Source organism: Phymastichus coffea, unplaced genomic scaffold (genome assembly GCF_024137745.1).
Source record: "Phymastichus coffea isolate CEN01 unplaced genomic scaffold, Cenicafe_Pcof_1.1 PCOF00158, whole genome shotgun sequence".
Classification (NCBI taxonomy): Eukaryota; Metazoa; Arthropoda; class Insecta; order Hymenoptera; family Eulophidae; genus Phymastichus; species Phymastichus coffea.
In genome coordinates this window covers 215,994-239,388 of record NW_026706969.1, presented here as the reverse complement: position 1 = coordinate 239,388, position 23,395 = coordinate 215,994, and the positions used below count along the sequence as shown (strand labels likewise).

Here is a 23,395-nt window from a genome sequence, read left to right as displayed (position 1 = left end):
CTATTTGATGATCCTGATTATTTACTGCCCTTCTAATTGCTCATGTATTACTCGAGAATCCGAAGAAAACAATGGGTGTTTATTGATAGTACGTAGGTACTCCATACAAACATTAGTGTCATCAGTTTTTCGAAATAAAAGTGTATAAAAGAACAATACTCGTGATAAAAATATTAAAAGTTTTATTATTAAATTTTGTTCGTCATTCGAGGATCGTATTAAAAAGATGTTTCCCTGCTTGGGATCTCAATCGATTATTTTTCATCAACGCACTGCTTAAAGTAGAAAGTTCATTCACAAAATGAGTTCTCACACACAGCGTAACATCAATCGGACAATACATATCTAGTGAATCTGCATTGAGGTACACGTCATTATTAAAAATATTCATCGGTGCCATGTCGTTGAAAGCGCTCAGAAAATCATTCGACTGCAGCGATTGACAATGACTGTCGTAGGTAATCGTATCGAGGCCAATTCCTTCAGCGCGACGTGTCCCAAAACTCGCTAAATTTCGAGGCAGTTTCCCATCTCATTACACACCCTTGCGCGTAAAAAAGTGAGGCGTTTATCTTCCCACAAGAGAGACAGAGACGCAGACGGGAGTAAGTATAGTAAGGAGAATGAAAACGAGGCTGCGGCAGCTAATTGCCGCAGCCCCATTGTCGCGGAGAGCCCGCATCATCACGTGTACACGGTGACTTTCGCCGTCGCGCGCGGAGAATCGCAAGGTGAGATTGCGAGAGAGAGACAGAGAGAGAAAAGGATGCAAAGTCGCGTGCTTGGCAGTATGGGGTGACGAAAGAGGCTTCTTTCTGCTGCACACCGGTGCGTCGCGTCTTTCGCCACCACGACTCCACAGCTGGCACATTTCTCTCTCTCTCTCTCTCTCTCTCTCTCTCACTTCTCATTATCATTACGCGGGGAAGCGAGCAGCAGAAGGACGCGACGCGTCCACTGGACGCTTCTTCGCCTTCTTTCATTCTTTACGAAAACGATCGTAAAGACCTACAACACGGCTCTTCCCTGAGTTATGAGCCTTCTTTTTAATGGCTCGCAGTACTAAAGTGACGCGCGCTCGCTTGAGAAATCCGACGGAGAGACGATTATCATTCTCCGCTCGTCGTCGCTTTCCTTCCCGAGCTTTCCGATACTCGCACACTTGCCAAATGAGAAAGCTCTTTGTTCTCGATCTACGCGACATTTGTATTTTTTATTTTATTTTACATCTAAATTGCTGTATATTTACACGTTTTTCATTTTCATCGATTTACATTGTAATACGTACTACACTGGAATTTATATAGCTCCGTTTTGAAAGTTGTTCGTTATGAGTCACGCACAGTCCGAGGAAACCGAGGCAGTGACCCCCGAGAGAGAATTCTGCACAGGTTTAAATAAAATTACAAAGCCATACGAAAGATAAAAGGGAGAGAGAGAGAGAGAGAGAGAGAGAGAAATTGCGAATTGTGAACACGCAAATATGAAAAACACACTCGTAATACATCGCCGGCTAATCGTGTGAGTTTGTTACACGGGTCGTCGTGATGTCGCAGGAAATGGATAAGACCAGTTACTTTTGCTCGAATGATCTTCGTGCATCATGTCCGACGGATGTGGTATGTAGCCGCGATTTACCAATCCCCGCTGATCGTCTTTGTTTCCGTTGACTAACTTGGATGATACTTGACTGCAACATAAAGCATTACTTTTTTTTTTCTCCTTGTCGTTTTTCTTTCCGTCGTGGACGAAACCGAACGCTCGGAGTATTTGTAATCTCCTCCGTCGTTTGGCATTTATCCGCGCACAAGCGGCTTCTATCGCGAAAATAATGGCTTTACCTCATAAATTGATCTGTGAAAGAGTCCTCGCTCCTGGTCATTTTCCTTCGAGCGTCTTTCCTCCGCGTGTCGAAACTTTCCTCGATGATTACGTGCCTGTCGTACGGCGTGTCGTAGTCGACTTCCAAGATCGTCGAGAACGAGTGTGGGAAAATCATATCTATCGCTGTGATGACAATTCCCGCCAACAGAAATGCCACTCCTGCAATGAACGATCGCGTTTACTTGCCGTCTTTAGCTTCATTGCGCGATCGAAAAATATAGTATACGGAGAGGAGCCGTGGGACCGGCAAAAGGCCATCTCCGCGAATTGCGAAGCGACGCGATAATACGCACCCGAAAACCAGTCGTTCGCGACGATTAGCATAACACGGGACGATTGCACGTTTTCGCGGCGTCGAAGGAGACGTACGACGCGCTCGCTAGAGTTGGCACGCACGCACGCACCATTAGCGGTATAATTTATCGATCCGTTCCATCCCAAATGGAATATGCAAACGAGGAGCGATGGTAGGCTAGGCACGCAACGTTATACAACTACTCGCGAGAGCTGGCAACGACGCCCGCGCATCGCCCGCCGAAAGCCGAGATAATTGCCTTTGTTGTGCGTGCGCGGTACCGATAACCGGGCGTAAGCCAGCCCGAAGGCAAGTTGCTGCATCCGCGCCAAGCGTAAGGATCGCTCGCGATGTCGAGGCGGCTGACTTTCGAGTATGGTATTTCAGGAATATACGCGCTGGATGACGATCATTACCATTCGCCTCTCTTTTGCCTTCCACGCGCCATTACATCGTCATTCTCGTTTATTATGCAGACGGATGCGACTCGAGGTTACCTTACCAGCAACTTACCAGCAACCAGAACCAACCAGTAGTTCCAGCCGAAATTGAAGACGAGTATGGATCCGTCGACGTGCGCTACCAGCGGCTCGCAGGGCAGTAGAGACCAGTAGGTCAGGTTGGCGAACAGCATGCACAGGCCGGTGAATATCATGCCGTAGGCGCCGTACCTCGGCACCATCATCAACAGTACGACCGTCATGCACCAAGACGCGAAGGATGTCCTTGGTGGGCACCGACAAAAAAAAATCATTGCTTACGAGCGCTCACAGAGACAACTTTGACGAGCTAATCGTAATAATACAAATCGCCTTCGGCGCGTTTTTTTTTCCCGCCTCTCTTGGCACGCGATCGGCAAATGATTGGTTTTTTGTTTTTGTTTTTTTTTTTCTATGCCGCTACCGCGGAGGCTAACGAACAGCAACAGGAGATGAAAGAAGCAGCTCATTGCGAGTCTGACGGCTTTGAACGATTCGAGGAATATGTCGTGTCTTACCAGAGTATGACGTCAACGTAGTAGCCAGCCTCGCGATACTTGACACCCCAGGAAAAACCCTCCTGACGCAGGCTAAAGTACTCGGCGAGCGCGACTATGGGGAACGGCGTTCCGCGGTGCAGCGCGTCCTTGAAGCAGTCCGTCATCTCGTGCGGTTTCGTCCAGTAAAACCTCTCGTTGTACTCGACGTCACTCATGTCGGAATTCTCCGGTAATACTGTGCGCGGGTATACGACTGCGTGAGTTACAGGGTGTAACGATGTTTTTTTTCATGCTCACCTCTGTAGGTGATGTTTATGTGCATAAGACCGATGTATCCACCAAGTTCGGCGGTCATCCTTTGTTTCGAGAAGGCGGTGTAGGAACTGACGATGGTCGCTGTGCTCGTGTGCCACGTCGAGCCGTATTGGCCGACTGTGGGATAAGATTCACGTCGTGCACCCGAAAAAGAAAATGATAATCCATACAGCAATTACGAGAGAGGCACTCTTGTTATATATAACAAAGCTAAAGCGCAGAGTAATTATGGAACCGATTAATTACTATGCGTTGCTTCTAAGCTTATTTGACGTTCGGCTCTAATATATCACGAAAGGATCAAAAGGCTTCGTTTCGTTCACACGTCATCGCATTTCGGATTAGCCTCTGATGCGTAATACTGGCAAAGAGGTACTGGCGTAACGAGACATTTGAATACGTGAAAATGCGCGCCTTACTAATGAAATTCAAAGTAAGATCGATTTATCATGGCAAGCCAGCGCTTTTTCTTTTTTCGCTTGATCGCGCCGGTACGCAAGTGACGCGCGTCGGTTACCCGCGCATCGCGCAAAAACCAAATGAACTGTGACGAATACGTACGCTCGATTGTCATGCCAACGAAGCAAACCAGCGTCACCGTCAGGAAGGTCGTCAATCTCTGCAACATACACGCACATGTCACACCGTGACGTCGTCTTGGCGCATTCGGCTCTCGCGTCACTTTCGTCGCGGGCCGGCCGTGTGCGCTGCAGCGACGATCGGCTATTGCCGCGCTGTCGCGCACCTTTTGCGCGCTCTTTTTGCCCGAAGTAGGCCAAGGACGCGCGCGCAACACGCCAATGCCAGTCGATGGTACAATGGTCGCTATGTAAGCCTATATCGATCGTTTTTTCTACGCCGAGCGGCGGCGAGCTCGCCATCGAAATTTCTTCGAGTGCCGTGGATCGCTCGATGACATAATGGTCTTTGTGTAAGCAGCGCTGATTCGACAGTGAAAGAATGAGGCGTGTTGTGATGCATCGACACGACCGTCGTTCATTGCCACGCGCTCGTAGCTGGTCACGGGGGGTCCGGTGACGACCGCTCGCGACGTAGCGTCCGATCGCGCGCGCGCGAGTCGGATCCACGGAGAAAGTCGTCGTTCGAGGCTTTAAACAAATAAAGAGAAAGCAGCGCGACTTGCAAAAAGGCGAAAACACGGTAGTTTGAGCGCGCGCACTCGAATGACTGCATAAGAGGATGCATGGGAAAGCATCGGTATCTCGTAGTATTGTCGCGAAAGCCAAACCTCTTTGCGTATGCCTGCGAATATGAGCAGAAAGGCGACGTAGACTGTGCCGAAGATGGCGAAGATCATAATTAGACTGATGTCGCCGGTGACGGAGGTCCGGTTGCTGTAGCTGTACAACGTCGGCCCGCCATCGTCTCGAAACGCATCGAACCATCCCTTCATGGTCGTTCCTGAAATCACATTGTTTTCGGTGCTTCAGCAGCTCGTGCTCCGCGTGCACATTTTCATTTCGCCCGCATGCCGCCGCAAACGCCTTGTCGCACCGCGACGGCGTTCCAAATGCACAGCCTCGGCCATTCGGGGGTTAGCCGATAGCCAATTTCAATCGCGCGAGCGAGAACGCTCGCGCACATATAGATCGTTCTGCGAACGCGAACGAAAAGTACGAACGGGAATTCGTCGATGGGAAAACGGAGCCCGCTGAAAGTTCACGGTGCGAGTGGCAGCGAGCCGGAGCTCGGTCATTCGCATCCTTCTCCCGACCGCACGTCAGGAGAAAAAACCTGCGCCAAACAAAGGAAGAACCCAGCTTGCCCGTATCGCCACGTCCCAAGGTTTCGCGCGTCGTATAAGCGGTCTAAACAAACTCGCGTGGTTCGGACGCGGAATCCGACGGTCGCTCGATTATGAGAGGCGAGCTGCACGCACGAGCGCTGAGGCAGACGAGGAAAAAGAGGAAAAATGCGCGGCGTCGGCGCGCTGATATTCTTCGTTACACCTTTGTGTCCTGAGAAACGGAGAGAGAGAGAGAGAGAGAGAGAGAGAGAGAGAGAGAGAGAGAGAGAGAGAGAGAGAGAGAGAGAGAGAGAGAGAGAGAGAGAGAGAGAGAGAGAGAGAGAGAGAGAGAGAGAGAGAGAGAGAGAGAGAGAGAGAGAGAGAGAGAGCAGTGTCCGAGAGAGCTGTACATTCGCCTCGAGGCGCATGTGTTGCTAACCGCGTTCGCTACCTACCTACACGAATATTTTTATCTTTTCAAGACAGAGCGGCATGTATTATAGTCAGCGTTTTATTGGTTCTCTCTCTTTCTTTCTCTCTCTTTCTTTCTCTCTCTTTTGACGATGTACGTGATCAACATCTGATTTTTGCATTTTTGCCGAGTGCCGATTTTATTTTGGCATTCAGTTTTATCTGATTAATCGCACTGATTCTTTCAAAGACAACATGCTATTTATTTTCATTTTGCAATTATTAATTAGCAACATTTTTTATTCAATATTGTTATAGTCTCGTTGCAACACTTTATTTTTCCACATTAATGTAGTACTAACTAGTAGTAAAACCGCAAAACCCGTAATGGCTGAGAAAAAATAGAGAATTCACATTGTTTCAACAGCGAGAGAGAGACAGTACACACATCAAGTAGATAGGCAACGTACGTGGTCAGACGCCAACTTGATATAGATGTAAGTAGATTCATACCGGTTTCGGTATGAGGCAGCGTCTTACCGTACTCGGTATTCATCTACTTACTTTGCTGCTAAAACATCGTCCTTGTTAATATACATCATCAACTTTGTTTATTTTACTTTGGCTCGATTTACGATTGCGAATATCTATGTAGAGCTAACGAGCATTATATTATATTATGCTAATGAGGGATACGAAATATTTGTATTTTTACGTAACGATTATATAATGTTTACGTTAAATTAGTATTATTCAACAGCTGTTTTTTTTATTATTAATGTGCGATTCGTTAAATATTTATACCCCGGCATTACCATGCATCGGGATACGCTTTGCAATTTCTTACTGAGCGAGCAGGAAATGAATGTAGAAGCGCGAAAAGCTTCTTTGTCGATTTTGACGCGATGTGTAACGCGGAAAGTATTTATTCATAATTACGTAACGCGAACAAACTCTATATCCGACCTTCCATTGATAAATAATTGAAGTGCCAATAATAATATTTACTCAATGAACACGATAATTCGCGTTCTAGTTATTTTCTTATTTTACACTTTAATGCCTGTGGGAACGACGGACCTTGAAAATTATTGATTCAGTTTTTTCTTTTTGTCTTCATTCGCGTGCCGTGTGTGCGAGCGCGCGCGCTGCCGCGGCAGCGCCGTGCTCGTGAAAGTAAGATTTTCGATGCGCGATGTTGCGTCAACAAAGATACGTTAGTCTTTCGAGTTTTGCAGAATTTTCTTACCGTGGTTAACGGGCGCGTTCGCGTTGCGAAAAAATTTGCCAGGACCGCTGAGCAGAGTGGACAGTACTCCCAATTCGGTGGTTGTCGGGAACGCGTTGCGTGTTGCTCGTTAACGCGCGACCGAATCAACACCTGTTTAACGTCAAATCAATCGGAGCCGCAACATCGTATGCCGAACACGATCCATCATCGTTCAAAGCAACGGATTAACAATAGCGGTCCGCGCTTTCGTTTTCTCTCCGAGCTCCAGACATCGAAAGAAGCTCGCGGACGAGTTTCACCGTCACTATATACACGTATGTTTTTTTCTCTCTCACGCCGAGCGTGGCGTACATCGAAAATCGAAAGTGCGAGAACCAATGACATCCGAGCAATTAGCGCTCGATTCTTCTTGCACGTACGAGTTACCTTTCAAATTTTTCTAGTACCAAATGAACAAAATATACCCTGGCCGCAGAAAGATCCGACACAAGTTTTAACTTGGCGAAGCTGCCTTGTTGCTTCTTCGAATTTTGGTCTTTTCCTCGTGGCACGTTTCTCCCGTGCGCAGTCACCTTTTCCAAAACCCATACGCGACAAGACAGAACAAAACTAAACCATCGAGATTCCTGAAAAATGTCTGTCGTCGTCGTGCCGCGGCCACCGGCAACACGTGCATTTCGCAATTGCACGAGCGAAGGAACAAGAACGCACTCGTCTCACTAGCAGCGCGAGGAACAAGTGGAATATCCGGAGAAAGGAAAGAAGAAAAGCGAGAGAGGCGCGCGGAGAAGGAAAGCGCTGAGAAAGTTACCGTTGCTCGGCGCCGTCGAAGGGAGCGTGCGCATGCGAGGCGTCAAGCGGTTGCGTGGCGATCGTGAGCTACTCGGGGGGTAGCATGGCTCGGCCGCGCGACCGCGCACGTGGTTGCACTCGTCGTGATTGCGGCTGCGGCGAGTTGAGAGAGAGAGAGCGCGCGCGCGTCGGGTGTATCGCTCGGCACAGCGGCGCGTGCTCGACTGAGGGCCCCAAGTAGGTTAGCGGGCCTCGAAAGTTAGCGGCCTCCGCGAGCCGCGCCGAGCGCGCGGATTTATCGACGAGAGAGGAGAGACACATAAGACACTGCGCCGAGAGAAGGGGACTCTTTGCGGGGCCTCACATGTACTGCCACCTTACAGCTGTCGCGCGATTCTTCTTTTTCGCCTCGCTCCTTTGTCGTCACAGCCGGAGGCTGTGATGCCGCGCGCGCAGTTTTAGCTGGTACCCGATGCGACTTACGAGCAACTGACGTTCGTGTCAAAGGGCTCCGCATGAGAGCGGTCACTTGCACCTTCGGATCTTTTCTTGTCCGACGGGGCCGTGAACATTTTTGGGAAATGAGTAATTTTACGAAAACTCTATTCACATTTGAATTATATTTTCGATAACTTACGGATGCGGATACGGATACTTAACGTTAATTTAGTCTGTACGTGTAATGAAATATAATTTATTGGATTGAAGAAGGAACGAAAAATTATAGATACAAAAAAATTTACTCGTCTAAAATCAATTCCCGCTTGTGACTGAAGATGGATACTATCGATTTTTCGTTGCACAAGCATAACTTTTACAAGAATACATATGTTATATATACGCGGCAAGTCCAAAAAACTTGATACATTGTCGTGTGGGCGTATCGAAAAGTAATCCTTGTAGTGATATGCGGTGGCTCAACGTGATTGTTCGATTAAATTCAACTGAAATTAAATTATAGTAAAAAAGAATGTCTTTGCGTCTAGAAATTGATCGCACACACTTGACGCTCGAGAGCGCGCGTACGCAATTCCAATTTATCGGCGCGAGTCTGCCTGATTAACGCCTCGACGAGCGACAATTGCAACCCGATCGAATTGCAGGTGCCGCTCAAACGAATGGGAAGGTCGCATTTGCGATAATGTCTATATGTTTTTTTTTCACCTTCGACGTTTATAATTTCTGCTTTCGAGCGGCGCGACTAATAGATGAAAGATGCCGATCCTGTGTCGACAGGTGTCGACGCCAAGCGAGCTTGCTGGTTTCGCGAAGGTCTACGTTTCCGCTTGTTTCGACCTCGGAAGTGACGCGCTTCTTGGCTGATTAAACCTAGACGGCCAAGCGCAGAGTTGTCTCGCGTTCGACTGGAAGCTGCGCTCGGCGATGTCGGTTTGTACGCGCGGCATTCGTTCTAGCTACGGACTTTCGGGTCTCAAGGCGATCGCAACGTATAATTTTTCATCGGGCCATTGTTCCGGTACACTTTTTAAGTGTATCTCCACCTCTCGCTCCAGTTATAATTTGATAAGCGCGCACCGGGAAAGACACGTATCGCCGAGAGTGATCGCTGCGGACAATTAGCAGGCGGTGCGAGTTCGAAATATTGGCGAGTTTTATGGGAATTGGGTCAAGTCGAGGCATGCGTTGCGAGTAGGAGAGCGCGATATATACTCTCTCGCGGTAGCGCGTCTAGTTTAGGTCGGTCATGGTCTCGTGGCGGCATGCTTCGCTCTTTTTTTTTTTCCTCTCTCTCTCTCTCTCTCTCTCTCTCTCTCTCTCTCTCTCTCTCTCTCGCTTCTCTCTGCTCTTGAATTTGATCTCGTCCCGCGCGAGCTCCGCGCTGCGCAATATTCTCCTCTCTCCGTAACGAGCTTATCGAGCTGCACGGAGATCGGCGGGCCACCGAGCGGGCTTATCAACGGGACGCGCCTCGAAGGTCGGATTTGTCGCTTTGCCCCGCGCTTTGGCTATGTGGGGGCCCGAAGCGCGCGCGGAGGCTTTCGCCAAATTCGTTCTCCGTGTCGAATCGACGCTGCCAGCGCAACGCTCAGCCGTCATCGTTCTAAAAATATTGCGATCATTCCGAGTAATCATGTGCTCTTGCTCCAGTTTTTCTCCTTCTCCCTGGATTTCCTTTCCCGTCGATGCTACTTTTTCGCTAGCTATCTCTTCGAGAATTTCAAATGAATCCGCTGACCGCTACTCACCTCCAATTATTAAGGAGTCCGACGGCGCAAACGTACGAACGTACGAAAAAGAACGGGCGAAAATAGCTTGACGCAAGGAACGCGATCGTAGCGCACGCCGGTTTTCGCTGGATTGGCGCGCACGACAGCGGAGCATTAGCACCGTCGCTTACAGAATCAAGTTCGATCTCGCGGACGGGTCAGCGCCTACGACAATGAAGTAATCCGCAACGAAGTGCGCGCAAGTTTCCTTACGCGAAAAACTCGCGGGAGAGAGAGCACCTGCCCATAAGCACGCTTGCCCCTCCCGCCACTGCCGCCGTCGCGTGATTAACAGAGCAGCTAGCCGCGAATTGCGCGCGCTTCGGCTCCGCTTCGCTCTCTCGCTCGCCTTAGCTTTTCGATCGAGCCTGTGTACATGCTCTGTATAGCCGTATTCGCCTGGCGGAAGCTGCGCCGTCCACGCGGCCGCGCTTTTTCACGCGCAGTCCTTTGCCGTCGTTCGCTACGAGTGTGCGTCGGAACGCCGTCTCGCACGCTCCATCTCCGTACGGGCCGTCGAGCGTTATTCCCTTGGCGATTCGGTTGGCTTTGCTTCGAGTGCTGCTTCCGTTGCTGCTGCTGGAAAATTAGGCAAGCGTTTTCAAACGTCGTTCGTTTGTGCGAAAATCATCTTAACGTGGCGATGCGACCGTGTTTCGCGTAGTTTTACGTCGCTCGTACGAAGTGAGCATGAGTTGCTTGTAGATTTTCATCACTTTGTAAGAGCCTCGGTGTTTCTCATCGTCACATTTAATCGGGATGTATAGATGCACTTGTAAGAATATTTTTCTTCGACTTACTTTGCCATCTCGTACCTGATTCGCCTTAGATGGCAATAATATTGCTCAATTAATCCATGAAATTTTTCTATGAAAAATCCTTCATTACTAACGTTTAATGTAGTATCCAGGATAATAACAATAGTTTGTTATAACAAGTTTTTTAATTTCCAGTATACTTGAATAAAATTTCTTGAATTCAAAATTTTCGACCACGAAATTTCTTATTTTCATAGAGATTTTTTCCATTGAAATAATATAAATTATACCCGAGCGATGACAGAAGAAAAAATAAACTGGTCGAAAAGGTTGGATAAATACACGGAAACTGTATTTAACCTCGCACACAAAGATCTGCGCAATTAAGACTTTGATGTAACGTTGCTTTCATCAGTATAATCAGATGACATCGTCAAAATTATTAATCTGGTAGCGGGAATTTCAATGAAAGTGTAGCGATATAACGAGAACACGCGAGGAAACATTTAATTGAAATTGGGTTGAAGCCCAACAGTTGTCTTCAAAACAAAATCGAGTAAGTGCACTTTTTGGCCTCTAATGCTTCGAGTATGTAAAACTCATCTTAAGCGCTTTATACGTATCGTATTATTTTGATACTTACTTCCATACAAAACAAGCGTGACATTTATTTTCATCGCCGACGAAGTCTATATTGAATTGATCTAAAAGTGTCTTGCTTGTTATATTCCATTGTAATTAAAATGAGACGATTTTTTTCTTTCAACGCGAGTCATTAATGTCGCACGTTCAAATTTATAGAGCGTACAGGAACATCTGCTTCTTACCGTATATCGTATCTGCGTTTGGGGTAAGCGCAACTATTTTATTACTTCATCAAAGCCTTAACAAATTCTCCTGTTTCTATAAGATTTCGAATTTCAAGAGCATCTAAAAATAACTTATGTTAATTCTAATCGAGGAACGCGTTTACAAATTCGTATCTACAATTTAATTATTTGTTAATGTCGAAGGAAAACGAATGAATCCAAATTATAAATGATAAAAAATTTCATATCAATACTTCGTATTTTTTAAGCTTTTCGCGTTTGTTACTGATTACAGGACGTAGCAGTCTTTGCTTATGAACATTGACCAAAACGTACACGGAACTTGGCTACAAGACTTTGATGGCCGATTGACGCAACAACCCCGAGAGTCGGCCGATCGTACAGGCAGTCCGAAAGCTGCTTTAGCCCCTGCCCGCGGCGGGAAAGTTCAAAAAACCAACGCGCTCGCGTGCGCGCGTGAAAATTGCGCCGATTTTCGAGCGTTTTTGGTGGGTTTGTCGGTCTATTTCGGTCGCAAGCTATTTCGGCGCGAGTGATGCCACACTTCAGCAGCGCCAACGCCGCCGGCACCACCAGCGAGCTCATCCGGCTTTGGCGCAGTCGTCTCAAAGCATCGCCCGCCAAACACCACGACAACCCTCCATTACCACCACCACCACCACCACCACCACCACCACCACCACCACCACCACAACCACCACTACCACGACTCGCTACCATACCACCACCACCACCGGCCGAAGGTACGTGCCAGTCGTCCCTCATTTTTGCGTGCCGCCGATGTTTTTCACGGCGTCGGCTGTCCGATGCTCTCCGCGCGATACGCGCGACGGACGAGGGCAGAGCGTGGAATAGCAAATAGTAGTGAAGGCGAGACGCGCCATAAATGGTCGGGTTGCCCGATTTTTTCACTCGGAATGCGCGCTGCTCGACCGCCTTCCGATTCGCGTTGCCATATGCTCGGTGTGAATCGTCTTGCTGCTCGGTCTCTGCATACATCGACACCTGACAATTGTTTGGCCGGCCGAGAAACAAAGATGCACAGTACCCGCGCGCGCGCGCGCATCTGCCTCGTCTCGCCGAGCGATTTGTGTATTCGTTTTCTAGATCTGAGCCGCTGAATTGCTCGCGTCAATGCGAATCGACGTTGTCGACGAATACGGATCTCATTTTGTGTGTTTGCGGTCGCAAACGGCGCCAGGGCTTAATTGCGCGCGCGACAATTATATCAAAGACACAGCGTGCTCACGCGCCACTGTCGCTACTAGTTGCTCCGAACGGCGTTTATCAAAAGTACCACAACGCGATCGATTCGCCGAGTGCCTTCCTACGAATAGCCGGTGGCTGACAAAGGTAACAGTCAAATCCAGATATCGCATTTTGGGATTGCAACTGTTGATGCGCATTTTCGCTCTCGCGTGTTTACATTGGTCCGGCCAACTTTCTTATATCTTCGCATTGCTCATTGGGTGCGAGTCAAAACGGAGGCGAAATCACGATTCAAATCTTCCAATTAGAAGTCTTTGCCGACACGCTGACGTATATATCACGCACGAGATGAAGGAACGGACGTTTCGTCATCGACCCTACACAGCTGAGACGTTGCGATCCCGCGGCTGGGAAATTCTCATTGTTCGCTCCTATAATAATTATATCATTATTCGCATTTACCTTTCGGCCTCGTGCAATAATATACCAGCAGCTGTCTCGTACGCGCGGCGTGCATTAGTTCTTTATGATTCGGTTATCTTTAGCAGGCGAATGGCAATGCTTCGTTGATTACGATTTCGTTGTGAGGTATAGGTTATTTTCGACGTTTATTTATTTTTCCAGTTATTGCAGCGACTTCCTTCACTTTTGGGTTAACTAAAGTGTTATACTTTCAATCGAATGGCTGGATTCGGAAAATAATAATAAGTCAGTTATAGATATGTGCCTTGCATTGATTCATTATTTTGCATTCGTAACTGCCGAGTTAAGAAGATTTCCCGGAAAATGAGAAAAATCCGTTCTCAAATTGAAATAAAGTATTCCCTTTATTGATATTAGAAAATTGACCTTTTAATGAAAAAACTTGTTCGTAGCGAATGCTTGGCAGTTGGCGCGCGTTTAGTTACCGGCGAACGTGCGCTCATTGTTCGAATAGCACGCAACGTAGTTGTGCTACGTAAACCGAAAAAGAAACGTAAATTCCCCATGAGCATGCCCATTGTACGGCTTGCAACTCCGATCTATAATGCGGAACAGCATTGAGAGTAGTTATCCGTCGATCCACAGACGCCTTCGCCGTTGCAGCGGTGCAGTGGGTATAGGCCTGTATGCTCGAAAAGCCTGCGCTGGTTCCCGGCTCTCCTTCTCGCGCGCGCAGTATGGCCATTTCGGTACACACCGGCGGCGCTCATCGCCGGGGAACCCGAAAATACAACTCGCTGCTTTCTTCGGCCGACAGCCGCAGACAAAACGAACATACGATTCGAGCGCCCGCTCAGCTATTTTTCGCGGAGAATAGGCAACGCTGGAATGCAAGCGCGTCTCTTACTTTTTAAGGACGAAAGCTTCTCCCGCGATCGCCTGCAACAATCGTCGGTGCAGCTTTAGTGCGGCGGCGTCGTCGGGCGGAGCTCGCCTTACATGGCTATCTCATTTTTTTCAGGTTTTCGCATTTCGAGAGTACATAGTTTGCTCGGGCTTTGAGTAATGGGATTTTTAATACGCAATCGTTCTTGCCAATTATCTCGCATCGTACGTTACGATTCCAACGCGCACTACTATTTGTAATTAACTTGAGCGAACAGCAACAAAAGATTTATCGTTTGACAAACGTGTTTAAAAAGGGAAAAAGAATCGTATACCAATCGTATACCAATCGTATACCAAGCTAACAAGGAACTGTCGGATTCTCGCCAAAATGATTTATTAAGCCATCTGAGAAGTGAAAGATCGTCCATTGATGCAAGAAAGAGAAAAAGACATTTCGGCGACCGAACAAATAGATAAATTGCTCGCGCTCATAAAAAGCTATCGGTTAAGGTTCTTCGTTATTATTACAAAAAAAAAATAGAAAGCTTATTTCAGATGCGAAATGAAAGTCGAACTTTTGTTAAGCGCGGGCGTGTGTGTAGAAAGTATAAAAGCTCACTCTCTCTCTCTCGCTTTCGTTTTTGCACTGGGAACGAAGAGTATAGAGTATTAAAATTATTTATAGAAAGAGTCGGTAGCCTCTGAGAGAGTAAGAAAGGGAACTAACTGGTCGCAGGCACTCGTGAGTTTACAGCGATACAGTGACCAACGTTCTTTCTTCTATTCCATCGTTTCTTTTTTTTTTGTCAAGCTCGGGAAGATATTTTCCACCGCAGGCGCTCCGCGTGTATTTCTCTGTTCTTTTCGCGGGGTATCGTCAACTACTTTGTTCTCGCTATGAGTGACTTTATCAGTGTCTGGTTTAGCTATTTCGTTTATTTCGTTATTAACGTTTTTTACACCAGTAAGTAGAATATGGGTGCTAAAAAAAGAAAAATAAATGTTTTTTCTTTGTTCTCATCTAAATAATGGATCGAAATATAAAAATGTTGATCTATTCGAATACTAACTAATGACATTAACTATCTGCTTGGAATTGTTTAACAATAGATTAAACAAACAGTTAGAGGCAACTTGTTTTTTCAGCTCCTTGAAAGATGTTAATTAGGAAGCTCGAAAAATGACATTGCGCGGATTTTAGCGCAACTAAAATAGCTCTTCCGCGTGCAACAGCAAAACGAGCGAGGGCAGAGTTAGCGCGTGCTCAGGTTGATACCTATGGCGAGTCGCGAGCCGGCTATCAGTACAGGCGGCTCTATTAGCGCTCCCCCCACCCCAACCCTTTTTTTGTCGAAACAAAAAGCCGACGAGGGGGAGAAGAAGAGAAAAAAATAATGATCGACCGACGGGCTGAATCGCCGGCACTTCTCTCCCGCCGACGCGAGCAAAACAACGCGACGGAAGTTCAAGACTCAATGTCGCGATTTTTTAATCTTTAAATAGGATGCTCGTTTCGGCGCGAAGGCATCGTTTCTTTTCTTTCTTCTTATTTTTTGTTTTGCCCGTCCAGACCGAGGTCGCGCGCACGCCGACGTCGGCGGGCGAACGTAATTTTCCGTCGAGCGAATGTCGCGACGAGCGAGCGCGAAGTGGGATAAGCTGGCCGAAAGAGCGACGACTTCGGGGCGAGGCGACGAAAGCCGGAAAATGTAACTTGTCCATCGTGCTGGCGATCGCGCGCGCGAGTCAGAGGCGGCCGCTAAACCGACGCTAAAAACGCCGACTTTGCGGGCGGGCCGGTGCTACCGAACTGGAAAGGGGCGCGAACGCGCGGCCTCCGTCGAGTCGTGTACGCGCGCGAGAGTCGTCCGAGTGGGGTCGGGGGGCGCGGAAAACGTTGCGCAACGCGCCGAGCGAAGACAGCCCGTAGGCGTGCGGCGGCGGCGGCGGCGGCGGCGGCGGCGGCGGCGCGCACGTCGAGCAGCCCGAAAGCCGACTCGAGGAGCACGCGCGAGAGAGGGCCTGACCCGCTTTCCAACTTCTCCCCGTCTCCGTCGACGAGCCAGCCGCGCCGGCGAAAACCGCTGGTACATAGGCGCTCCCGAGATGCCATGACATCTCTGCGCCGGTTGTGCAACTGCGCGCCACTTTGACGCACGACAACCCGTGGGATATTCCTCGCGGCGAACCTCCCGACGAAAAGTCGCGCGCCCGCGCTTTCGGCAGCACTCTTACGAACCCTTTTTATTAGGAACTCGCTAGAGTGCGTGCACTGTTGCGCGTCACTGCCTTGGCTGCCAGCCATTGGGAAAAGTGACAAGTCCACGCTATCGCAATAATCACACTTGCGCGAAGACTAATGGCGTGTTTAGGACGGCGTGCGGCGATTTACTTTGCGACCGATTGGCACTGCCTTGCGGAAAAATTATCAGTGCGCTGCACTGGAACTTCAACTGCGACTCAAACGTTGTCGAAGCAAACCTCGTGCGTTTCGGTCGCTTCAGGCAAGGTAAGAACCAATTTTATTTTTAGCGCTCGACAACGAAAGCAATGACCGCGGGCGCGTGCGGGCCATCAAAGCTCGCACAATTGGCCCAGTTACCTGGCGAATCTCAAACGCGGCGAGTGAGCAGCTTGTAAAATCGAAAATCGTTCGGTAACCGGAACTCCACTACTCGAGAGACTGATGCTAGCTAGGTTTACGCCAACGGGACCGAAATAATCCAGACCGAGAGGCACCAGTTGAGCAGAGATGACGCAACGCGCAACACCTCCGATCGGCCGAGAGAGGAAAAGAGAGGCGACGAGGCAACGGCGAATAAAATCACACGAACACAAGGGAAACAAGCGTTAAAAATCATACGGCAATACCGCTTCTTTGGCTTTATCTTGTTGCTAGTCGAGCTGTAGATTCGACTGCACGTTCATTTGCGCGATACATTCGGACACTGAGATTTTCTCTCGCTTGACTATCGTTGTAACTTACACCAGGCGGTGGTCCTCTGCATAAGCTGAAAATGTCCTTGATTAAAAGCATAGGTAACCGAGCCGCGCTGTTCTCAGAGCCTAAATTAGCGGTGCATCCGTCAAGTAATCTCGGAAAAATACGCGCGTCTCGCGCCGTTCGCGCACAAAAGACCCGTGTAGGTACATCGTTCGCAAAGGGAACGCTTCCGTGACAACGCAAATCGCTCGTCGCTTATTTATTTGTTTTTTTTTGTTTTTTTTCTTTATTTTCTCTCTTAATTGCCGCTTGCCAACTGGTCTACAAAACGCGGCAGACTGCTGGTCGCGCGACGATCGAGAGGCGGCCGGCAGACTCGCGCCGAAGGAAAAGCCGAGCCAACAACGACCGATTGTCGCTGGCGAGCATTGCCTGCCGGAAGACTTTTTCCTGGCATCTGTACCGCGTACGCGCGACGACTCGACGCTGCTGCAGCATCCTCTGTGCAGCAGCGTTGTCTTCGTGGTTGCGCAATGGCTTATAAGGATCTATTCGAGCGGGTATTATGTCTCGCGCCTCGTGGCAGAGAAGAAGAGGGATATCTGGAGAAGGTTACGGCGACTTTTACGGCCGCGCAGCGCCTGATTTTTTTGCTACCCTCTTCGCGCCGAGTTCTACGAATGAAGAGCACGAGGGAAGAGTCGACGGGTAGCGGAGAGCGTGGACAGGCCGACGGGTTGTCGTATATTCGTTCCGTTTGACCAATTGATTTTTGAGGGGGCGACGCATCACGATCGCAATTCTCGACTCGCTTGTCAGCGAGATTCACTTTCGAAAGACGAGGCTTCGCGTGATCCATTTCGGGCCAATCACTTTTGCGAATGGATTGCGCTTCGACATCGAAGCTATCGATACACGTTAACGAAATCGCCTAATAAAGTCAAGACAGCAACAATTGCAGCACTGCTAAAAATAACAAGCGATAAATATGATCAGCCGGATTCGGAACGCTATTGAGTCTCGTGCGTTTCAGGCGGGTCTCGTGCAACGTCTGATTTCGGCACGAGAGAGCTGATCTAATTACTTGCTCGGGGTGTGTGAGATCGAAGTCCGTTTGATCACGCTGCTGCTCGCTCGCGTCTCTCTCTCTCTCTCTCTCTCTCCTAAAGTAGATCATCCAAGGGGCTGCCAAAAAAGAAAATCAAAGTAGCGGGGAGTTAATCGATCGAATCGATCGATGGATCCTCGCTTCGCAGTCTTGTGAACTCCGTCGTGAGTGCCTCTGGTACATTGACGATCTTCATTGGCGATAGTTTCTTTTATACTCTACCATTGAACATTTTCTTTTTTATTTCTGTTTCTTGTATCTGTATTTGTGATATTCTTTCGTTTCTATTTTTCGACATGCATTATTACTGGCCAAGAGATTTCGTGCCGACACCACGATATGGACATATGAACGGTAATTGAGAACCAAAAATATGACTGTAATTTAGAAGAGTCGGTTTTATATTTTCATTTGAACAACCCGCAGCTATATCTTCTCATTTTTCTGACTATTGCATAAAGCAAATCCATGTGTACTAAATATAAATGACGCTATCCGTAAGAATGACATTAGCATCGATCTTAAACAATTAAAATATTTGTAGTGTGTAAGTTTAAATACGTCGATTTCTCGTAATTTTCAAATAAACATTTATAAAACAGATTAGAATTTCGAAATACGTTTGCTCAGAATTTGTTGGTCAAATTTTTAACGATTGCAAAAAATTTAAATACCAATTGCAGTCTGCAAAACTTTTTGAGTACTCAAACACTTGAGTATTCATTGTAATCTATTACATAATTTATTGACCCAAATGAAGCCAAATACTCGGAAAAAAATGCTCGTGCTTGTAGTTGTAATTTAGATTTATTGCTCTTCATACACTAAAGTAATGAATACAGAATCATACAGACGGCGCATACGAGACTGTAAATTAGCGTAATTATCTTCGCAATGGAAATGAAGCTAACAAGGATTTTTATTTGAATTCCAGGCGTCCTGTCGCAACGATCAAAAATGTCGGAGGCACAAGGTGAGTTTTATAAACTCAACGAAAGCGCAACATAAATTCGCTCGATACAAATCTCTTGCGAATAAATCAACGTAGCTTCTTCTTATTTTATGCGACTGAAAACTATTTCATTTTACAGACTCATCTCGTGTGTCGGAGCGCAGACAAAGTAGCGACGCCGGAATCACAAGACAAAAAAGCGAGATTGACGAGGAAATGGACAACGCGAAGCAGAGAGATGCTGCGTCAACTCCAAAATCAGGTACTTTGAATTCTTCTGTCGTGTTATATCGTTTTTTTTTTTTTTTTTCTTTTCACGAATCACGAATATCGACGAATACTCGAAACGAGACGGCGGTCAGTTTCGAATGACGAATGATCGTGGTCTATTATTAAATTACCACGACGCGCGCGCAAACTAAAGGATCACTTTGAGCGAAACAATGGAGCCGACAGACGAGCGACGCGCGTGCACGCGCGGTTCGTCCCCGCGCGGCCGAAACCAAATGGCGAACAAGAAAGGCCCTCTGTTTCCGTCCGCCTAGAGCAGGGCGGTCGCTCGTCACCGCCACCGCCGCCGCCGCAAAAATAACCAGTCCGTAAATAAAAGCGGGTTAGCGACACTTGCGTGCGCTGCGGCAGAAGGGGGCAACAGGGCGGCAGCGAGTCCGCGCGACAAAGCCCCATTTTTGAGCGGTCTCTGGCAAAAGACGCGCCTTCTTTGTCGCGCTCGAATAAAGAAGCTCCGCTCGAATAAGTGCTGAGTCATCATGTGCGTGATATTTGCAGAAAGCCAGCAAACGGAGTTGCCAGCGGCGGCTTTGGCGTCGGCGCAGCAACGACCGCAGCAGCAGCCGCAGCAGCAGCAGCAGCAGCAGCAGCAGCAGCAGCAGCGAGCGTCAGTGGGTGAGTGCAACAATTTGCTACCAGCGTTAGTCGAGCGTCTGCGTTCGGCCCTCGAGCTTTCGTGCTCGGCGAGTCCGAGCTGCAGCGAGGACAACAACCAGCTTTTGAGCCTCGAGGATTCCGGAGTCGACTCCGAGGAGGACCTGCGCCTCCGGAGCACGCTCAACGAGCAGCAGCGGCAGCAACAGCAGGCGGCGCTGCGCAAGCCCAAGCTCGATCTCAAGTTCCTCGAGGACATACTGCTGGCGGACATCCACACGGCACTCGCCACCCTGCAAGACACTCTCAAGCGGGTGGACGTCAACACGCTGACCAGATACAACGCCAGTCTGGACTCGTCGAACAAGCTCCACTTGCTGAGACTCATCTCGAACCTGTTGGCCAAGCTCAAGGTCCCCGAGGAGCTCGAGCGCCGGCAAGTCAGCCCGGCGGACGGCTTCCGGAGGCGCAAAGTCGATCGCCACACGATCGGCGTGTCGGCCGACGAGATCGCGCGCGCGAGGCTCTGGCTGGACGACAGCTCGTGCGAGTCCTCGCCCAAGATCGTCCTCGAGCGGACGCCGGCGGCGCGCGACGCCGCGGAGAGGACCGTCGAGGGCGCGCCCAGCGCGAGCGAGCCGCCGAGCCCCATGAGCAACAGCACCTTCAACGACAAGTGCATGAAGGACGCGATCAATCAGCAGCAGTCGTTGCAGAGCAAAAAGGACAGCGCTTGCCGAAGGTTCGACGGTCTGTGCAAGGACGACCTCGAGTTGAGCGAGAGCAGGGAGCGCAGGTCGTCGGCGTTCTGCCCCAGGTACAACAAGTTCACGGCCAAGAAGTGCAAGATCAAGCGAGCCAACACCATCGATATACCGAATTACCTGCAGCTGAAGAGCGACGGCACGGAGCAAGTGCGTAACGGGTGCTTCGCACTGAGGAGGCCCATCGACGTGAGCGATCGCGTCAACGTCAGCGGCGCCAAGAAGGCCGTGCCGCTGTTCGAGCCCAAGACCGACAACGACCGCAAGTTTCTAGCGCTGATCAACAAGAACAACACTGACGCCAACGCGAGCAACGCCGCCGGCCCCTTCGGGACTTTCGGCTGCCGCAATCCGGCCTCGGTCGCTGACAAGAACTGGCAGAATCGCTTCTCCAGCATCAAGACCAACTTCGACAAGCAGCCGCGCGACGCCGACGGCGAGGCGCAGCCCGCGCGCAAAACCGGCGTCGTCGACGTGCGCCAAAAGTTCGAGACGCCGCACGGCCCGGCGAGGCAGCAGCAGAGCAGCTTCACCCACGCGCCCACGTCGCCCTTCCAGAAGATCGAGAGATCGGCCGCTCCCGCCAAGATGGACTCGGCTCTGCCGAAACCAGGTTACGCGCCCAAGACGAGCGCGCTGCAGGCCAAGCTAAAAATATTCGACCACGAGGCCAAAAATAAGCCCGCGGAGCCGTCAAGGAAGCTCGCCGCCGCCGCCGCCGCCGCCGCGCCCGCGCCCGCGGCGCCTCAACCACCGGCGGCGGCGCCGCCGCTGGACAATAGCTACTACTCGTTCTGCAGGCAATTCGCGCCGTTCGCCAGTGGCAAGCAGGACGGCCAGTCGAGCGTCGGCGCGGCCAAGTGCAAGTTGCTGACGAGTCTCGCGAGGGCGCCGAACAAGACGGACGCGGCCGCGCACGACAGAGCGAGAGAGCCGAGCAAGGCCTTCCCGGCGAAGCAGCATCGCGGGGATTACCGCCGCGACTTCGCCAAGCAGTATTCCTATCGCAAGCCGTACGACGGCTACGCGGACGATTGTCGGCAGCTCGACGCGCAGAGCAACGAGCGCCCCAAGCCCGAGGGCAGGCTCGAAGCGCCGACGCAGAGCGTCGCGGTACAGACCAGCAACGAGTCGGCCGACGCGAGGCCGTCGGAGCCAGAGCCGCGGACGCCGAGGAAGCAGCGCAGCAACGTCTCCGTGCAGACCGCCAGTCCGAGCCTCGCTCCTGCGACGGCGCACGGCGACGACAGCCCGAGTCGGGTGTCACCGATGCCGCCGCAAGCGGCAGCGAGCGCGAGTGTCGCGTCGCCGATGCCCTGTCCGCCGCCAATGTACAAGCCAAGTTACGAGCAGAACGCACCACCGAACTACCACAACCCCGGCTACCTGTCGGATCAGAATTATTACGCGACCGATAACGGCCTCGCCTATCCGCCGTATCGGAAGCCACTCGCCCAACCTCAACAACCTCCTTTGCGGCCGCTGATCGCTGATTCTCAAGCCCTCGTCCGGCCGATTTCGAACGACTCTCGCCGCCCCACCGAATCGGCTCAGCCGGCAACTCATCTGCCCATTTGTCAGAAGCTCTACAACGAATTCAGTAAGCTTCCGGACCCTCAACCACTTCGGGATTACAGCAAAACTGACGCCGTACCTTTCGCGGCCTACGAGAACAAGGTGGATACTCTGAAACCGATCGTCGACGTTTACGAGGAGAAAGCATTATCGGACGTTGCCGAAGAACACATCGAGAACCAAGAGCTAAGTTCCGATGGAATTGTCACTCGTTACACCAGTGCCATAGCCACCGTGTCGTCGATGCCAGATAGCCCGGAGCCCACGACCTACGATCCCGTAGTGACGCGCATCAAGGAAGCTCAGCCGCGACACTTTGCCGAGACGACTACTATTCCCGTACCTAATACCGAACGAAAAAATGTCTCGCCCCTCGACGAGATTCAGCGTCACAATATGCTTCAACAGACTCTCATTCGCCGTATGCAGAACGAGCAACAGCAGCAGCAGCAGCAGCAGCATGTTGCTGATAAAATACCAACCAGAAGATTCTCCCAGGAGATTACAATTAGAAAAGACAACCTGTCGCTCAGTCCCACCCAAGTTGGTAGAGTTTGTGCTCTGAAAGCTCTGAACGAGAGTCACAAAGCTCAAGAGAAGATCCACATGTTCGAGGAGAAGAGGTTCAATAGTAAACAGGTGTTCCGACCGGTGAACATGCCGTCCAAGTTGAATTCGCCAGCGCCGACAATACAGAACGAACGATCGCCGATCAGGAGTCCTGTCGACTCGAGCGACGAGTACCTGATGTCTTGCGCCAACAAACCAACCAGAAACATCGTTTTGTCCAAGTCCGAGTCGTGGCATCAGTTAGCATTGGCGAACAAGGGAGGACTACAACTGCCGCAGCCAAGCCCGCAGAAACCGCCGAAACCGAAGTCGCCGATGAGATTTACGAAGCAGTTCGAGGCTCCGGCCGCGTCGGACAATATGCGCAAAATGGAAGAGAAGGTTCAGCAATATTTCCAGAGCAGCGCTGGCCAGGGAGAGGCCAAACAGACCAAATCGAAAAGCAGTCGCAACTTGCAGTCGAAGAAAGCGAGCAACAGCTTGATGAGGAGCCACACGATGCCACACCTGTACGACGATCGTCTGTTCGACGACGCTGTCGACGTTGACCAAGCCTTCGACAGTATCTTCAAAGAGGCGACTCGCACTGACAATCGTCTCTGAGGAT

At 49.9% G+C, this 23,395-nt stretch overlaps 2 protein-coding genes across 9 annotated transcripts; one reads left to right on the top strand and one right to left on the bottom strand.

The window, feature by feature from the left end:
- Positions 1-708: 708 nt before the first annotated feature.
- LOC131672782 (dual oxidase maturation factor 1) lies at positions 709-16,635 on the bottom strand. Of its 6 annotated transcripts, XM_058950239.1 has the most exons (9): positions 7,674-7,863; positions 4,723-4,895; positions 4,035-4,092; positions 3,456-3,590; positions 3,177-3,411; positions 2,693-2,904; positions 1,842-2,043; positions 1,497-1,690; positions 709-1,383 (listed from the first exon to the last, which is right to left on the bottom strand). In XM_058950239.1, the coding sequence occupies exons 1-8, from the start codon at positions 7,705-7,707 to the stop codon at positions 1,531-1,533; spliced, it is 1,209 nt and encodes a 402-aa protein (XP_058806222.1). In that variant the 5' UTR covers positions 7,708-7,863; the 3' UTR covers positions 709-1,383; positions 1,497-1,530. The 6 variants fall into 6 exon arrangements, with proteins under 6 accessions (XP_058806222.1, XP_058806224.1, XP_058806221.1 ...); XM_058950241.1 differs by lacking the exon at positions 7,674-7,863 and adding an exon at positions 16,593-16,635 and having other exon boundaries at positions 709-1,690; XM_058950238.1 differs by having other exon boundaries at positions 709-1,690.
- Positions 11,745-23,391, top strand: LOC131672781 (uncharacterized protein C6orf132 homolog). Of its 3 annotated transcripts, none has more exons than XM_058950235.1 (4): positions 11,745-12,213; positions 18,977-19,015; positions 19,134-19,256; positions 19,784-23,391. In XM_058950235.1, exons 1-4 carry the CDS (start codon positions 12,006-12,008, stop codon positions 23,389-23,391), a joined length of 3,978 nt encoding a protein of 1,325 aa, XP_058806218.1. In that variant the 5' UTR covers positions 11,745-12,005. The 3 variants fall into 3 exon arrangements, with proteins under 3 accessions (XP_058806218.1, XP_058806220.1, XP_058806219.1); XM_058950237.1 differs by lacking the exon at positions 11,745-12,213 and adding an exon at positions 16,036-16,499; XM_058950236.1 differs by lacking the exon at positions 11,745-12,213 and adding an exon at positions 18,207-18,396.
- Positions 23,392-23,395: the final 4 nt, after the last annotated feature.